At 38.7% G+C, this 5371-nt stretch overlaps 1 protein-coding gene across 1 annotated transcript; it reads left to right on the top strand.

Annotated features, from left to right (window-relative positions):
* Nucleotides 1–874: 874 nt before the first annotated feature.
* Nucleotides 875–1940, top strand: foxe1 (forkhead box E1). The gene has a single exon (XM_016285416.1). The coding sequence runs from the start codon at nt 876–878 to the stop codon at nt 1938–1940; it is 1065 nt and encodes a 354-aa protein (XP_016140902.1). The 5' UTR covers nt 875.
* The last annotated feature ends 3431 nt before the right edge of the window (nt 1941–5371 follow it).

The following is a 5371-nucleotide window of genomic DNA, read 5'->3' as shown; positions in this document are numbered from 1 at the left end:
AAGAATATATTAGAAATAAGATCTTGCTTGGTGGGGGGGGGGGGGGGGGGGGTGTCACTAATCTCCAGATTAAACAAAACCAGGATTAGTCAAACAGTACCCTTTTGTTCCTATTAGGTTCTAATATGTACACTTTAAGTACTAATATGTACCTTTAAGGTACCAAAATGGACCCTTTAGGTACAAACATGTACCTTTTGAAAAGGTACCGCCCCAGTGACAGCTTTTGTACCTTTATTTCTGAGAGTGGAAAATACACTCATGGACTACACCATTCCATAGAATTCAAAATTTTTGCATACAGAAGAAACTGATTTATTTGTCGGCTCTGAAAGGACATCTGTGCGTTTAATGTTCTTGTTCCCAAACAAGTAAAGTAAATACATTTTTAAAATTGAGAGAGCACTTAAAGATATACAGATCTGCAGAGGCATGTGCTTTTAGCCACGTGACGGATAACCTGCTTGAGGAGGTGGGGCTAATAACTCTTCAGGTGGTGTGTTCCTTGGTTAACACAGCCAGTTATTGACTGCTCACTTCTCTCTTCAACATTACGAAGACTCCCATCAAATAAGGCTCTTTATGTGAGTGCTTCCATTTTTTAAACTTGGTACTGCAAGAATTGTTTAGAATTTAGGGGATCACAGTGCAAGGACACACCTGACGTTCCAGATGAAGTGCAAAGGAACTGATATTTCTGGTTGGGGCTTTTAAGGTCTGCATTATGACTGGTATTTTTTCATCAGAATATTTCCAGCAAGCAAAGAACAAAGTCTGTTGCACCTGACAAAGAACCAAGTGAACCAAAACCGTGACAGTCAGACTGTCGTGATTTCCAAGCTCTGCTACCGTTGGGAGTCATTCTAACTAGAGTCATGCCTGTGGTTAAAGTGGAGAGCGATTCTCCCTCTGAAACCACTCTTCCAGTGAATGACAGTCAGAGAGCAGAGCCGCAAAGAGGACGCCGGAGGAAGAGGCCCCTTCAGCGAGGCAAACCACCATACAGCTACATCGCCCTGATCTCCATGGCCATTGCCAACTCGCCCGACCGCAAACTCACTCTGGGAGGGATCTACAAGTTCATCACAGAGAGGTTTCCTTTCTATAGAGACAACTCCAAGAAATGGCAGAATTCCATCCGCCATAATTTGACGCTCAACGACTGTTTCATCAAGATCCCCCGAGAGCCCGGTAGACCCGGAAAAGGCAACTATTGGGCACTGGACCCCAATGCCGAAGACATGTTTGAGAGCGGAAGCTTTCTGCGACGACGAAAACGGTTCAAACGCAGCGACTTCACTACGTATTCATCATACGTTCATGAGTCTCCCGTCTTCTCCCCAGTCCAGATTGCACGCTCAGCCTACGCCAACTCAGTCTACTCCAACATGGCCGCGAGTCCGCCATATGCACAACAGCTGCCTTCTGCCTACTACCAGTCCTCCTCTCCTAGCTTCAGTGCTGGTCAGTCCAGGGTCTTCAGAATCAACTCTCTCATTGGGTCACCTGGCAGGATGGGCCAAAGTGCAGAGATGATGCCTCAGCAGTCTTGTCGCAGTTTCAGTCCTGAGAGTGGCTCCTGCAGTTTGGGAGTACCGGGCTTCCAGCATCAGTCCTGCAGCGGGGAGACAGTGCTGTCGTGTTGCTCAAGCTCCTCAAACAACATGGCCTTTGCCTACTCCAGCCCAGGACACGGACAGACTCAGGTATCGTATCCACAAGGCAGCACCCAGGCCTACGGGCCAACAGGGAGGGTGGCTATCTCCAGTTTGTCTCCCATTGCTGGTGATGCTGTGGGGGACCCCTATGGTAGAACCTCCCCTGCACAGCTGGGCTCTTTTGTTCAGTACAATAATTCTGGTCCAGTAGGAAGCTCAGGAGCCTACATCAGGCATCCGGCTTACTCGGGTAACATGGACAGGTTTGTGACTGCCACCTAAACAAGTTCATGGATGATTATTTTCCATTGCAAGAACGTGGGCGCACAAGTACCTTTGGAGAGACTATTTTAGTAAATATGAAAATCATTGTGAAAAACAACTGTGATATTTAAACTGATGTTATTGTTTTATTGTGAGTCCATCAGTTGGGTAAATGGAAATGTTAATAATCTCAATTTACGCATGTACAGCCTTTTCCTATTACAACATTGTAAAAACAAGTTAAAAACAAATGTTTACTTTTCTTTTCTTTCTTTTTTTTATTATTTGAGTGAAATGTGTTCATATGCTTTGTATACGCTTTACTTATAATTGTTCTTATAATTTACTTTTCATTGAAAAAAGGTACTGCATTTACTTAATTCAGTGATATAAAAATATTTCTAAAAGAGGCTGTGTTTCTATATCCTTTAGAGAATGAAGAGTTCTGAGAAATCATTTAACATTTTAATTTAATGGTGAATATATAAAGCAAGAATCCATTTCAGCAGAACCCTAAATTTACAGAAATGTTAACTGATTTCACTTATTTTAATGACATTTATTTCTAAGAGGTCATGCCAAATAATATTTTTTCTCCCTTTTCTCTTATTGAAAACACATATATTACAAATTAATATTATATACTTTGAAAGAACAATCAGCCGTTATTATTTAGCACTAAAATTATGAAAGCTGACATTTATTTAAAAAATGTATATTAAGAAATTGATGTATACATTCTTTTGTGGTAAGCTTTCAGTCAAATAGGTAAAAAAATATTTTAGTATGCAGTTAGACGCAAATTATCAGTCATCCATGCTATTTTTAAGTTTACACTTCTCATAAATAATTGACAACAAAATGGTCATAATAAGCGCAAAAAGGGTTGCAAGACAAATAGGGTAAAATATTTAATTTGTAACTTTTTCAACTTTTTATGCCCTTTATCTTTGCTGAGCTTTATTAGACTAAGTCTTCCATTTCCGCACAATAGCTTGTGTTTCAATGGCACTGGCCATTAATTATGTCCTGTCACGCTCCAACTTTTTAAAAAGGGTGATTTTAAATAGACATTTATACTTATTAATATACACCAGATGTGTGCTGTTACAAGAAAAGAAAACAATAGTGATGTCAATATTGGAGAATAATTTAGAGTAGGTAATGATAAACTATAACAACAGGTTAAAAATATAAAGCTACTTTAAAATCACTTCGCAGTATCTGAACAAGGATCTGAAACCAAGGTATTTTGAGGTATTTAATATAAGGAGGTAATTCATATATATATACAGTGGGTACGGAAAGTATTCAGACCCCCTTAAATTTTTCACTCTTTGTTATATTGCAGCCATTTGCTAAAATCATTTAAGTTCATTTTATTTCCTCATTATTGTAAACACAGCACCCCATATTGACAGAAAAACACAGAATTGTTGACATTTTTGCAGATTTATTAAAAAAGAAAAACTGAAATATCACATGGTCCTAAGTATTCAGACCCTTTGCTGTGACACTCATATATTTAACTCAGGGGCTGTCCATTTCTTCTGATCATCCTTGAGATGGTTCTACACCTTCATTTGAGTCCAGCTGTGTTTGATTATACTGATTGGACTTGATTAGGAAAGCCACACACCTGTCTATATAAGACCTTACAGCTCACAGTGCATGTCAGCATGTAAAGACCTTCAAATTAAGACAATTTTTTTTAAACAAAGCATATCCATACACTAATTTATCACTTACAAAATTAAATGAAAAAGAATCTTACAAAATGAGCTGATTGACCTACAACTTCACGAGACAGAATGTCTGAAGATTATTCTTGTGCTTGAATGGGTGGATTAAAACATCACATCGTTCACCAGGTTTTCACAAGCACTGGCATGATTAGAATAACTATGATTAATTACTGGACTATCTGCTCATCAATCAGCCTTTATATATATGATTCAGACTATGAGTAAACAAAAAAAAAGCATTCAATCAAGAGTTTCTGTTTAAATCCAATCTGTAATACAAGAATTTAAAACACTGAAACACAAATGTTACTGATGTCCTGATAACAATTCTAATAGTCTAATACATGTAAAGACCTTCAAATTAAAAGGGATCTCATTATAATATTACCGCCCCTTAATCTGTAAGTTTACACCCATGGCGCCGTCATTTGATTTCGCAAGCGACAACGGTGTACCAGTTCTAATGCCATGGCGAAAGTTTGAGCAAAACATGCTAACTGTTCTGTCTTTGGCTGCACATACGAGCACAGAACACTATTTAGAGTCCCAGCCTCAGAGGAGACAAGAGAGCAGTGGATTTATTGATTTATTTAGGCTACTGTATATTGCTGCTGCCACACAGATCTAAAATAAACTTGCAATTTATTTTCCAGCTGTTTACATTCACAGACATAACCGACTGTTTTTGTAACTCATGTTATTAAACGTAAACCTGTGTGTGAATGAGAACTTAGTTTAGTACTCACATGCTGTGACAGCCGCTTTCTCTCCGTGTGCTTCAGATGTGTGCTATCAGAAAACCGTATATCAGAAGTTTAAACTTATAGGGTTTAAAACTCATGAATTCAGAACCAAAACAGATGTTTTTAGCAGGTCCTAGCTGTAATGGCCCAGCTCTATTCTGGAAAAGGGGGTGGGGAGCAGCAGCTTTCACAAGCGACAACGGTGTACCGGTTCTAATGCCATGGCGAAAGTTTGAGCAAAACATGCTAACTGTTCTGTCTTTGGCTGCACATACGAGCACAGAACACTATTTAGAGTCCCAGCCTCAGAGGAGACAAGAGAGCAGTGGATTTATTGATTTATTTAGGCTACTGTATATTGCTGCTGCCACACAGATCTAAAATAAACTTGCAATTTATTTTCCAGCTGTTTACATTCACAGACATAACCGACTGTTTTTGTAACTCATGTTATTAAACGTAAACCTGTGTGTGAATGAGAACTTAGTTTAGTACTCACATGCTGTGACAGCCGCTTTCTCTCCATGTGCTTCAGATGTGTGCTATCAGAAAACCGTATATCAGAAGTTTAAACTTATAGGGTTTAAAACTCATGAATTCAGAACCAAAACAGATGTTTTTAGCAGGTCCTAGCTGTAATGGCCCAGCTCTATTCTGGAAAAGGGGGTGGGGAGCAGCAGCTCATTTGCATTTAAAGAAACAGGCCCGAAAAACAGCGCGTTTCTGCGTCCACTCAAAATAGGCATTTTCAAAATTATATAATAACTTATCTGTGGAGTATTTTGAGCTGAAACTTCACAGACACATTCTGGGGACACCAGAGACTTACATTACATATTGTAAAAGGGCATAATATGTCTCCTTTAAATAAGAACATATTTGAGAAGAAATCAAGACAACTGTTTATTTAACAATTATGCATTTAAAAATTAAACAATTTCATTTCTGAATTTTCAGTAAC

Source organism: Sinocyclocheilus grahami, unplaced genomic scaffold (assembly GCF_001515645.1).
Source record: "Sinocyclocheilus grahami isolate Dianchi unplaced genomic scaffold, SAMN03320097.WGS_v1.1 scaffold196.1, whole genome shotgun sequence".
Taxonomy (NCBI): Eukaryota; Metazoa; Chordata; class Actinopteri; order Cypriniformes; family Cyprinidae; genus Sinocyclocheilus; species Sinocyclocheilus grahami.
This window is presented reverse-complemented; position numbering and strand designations above follow the sequence as displayed.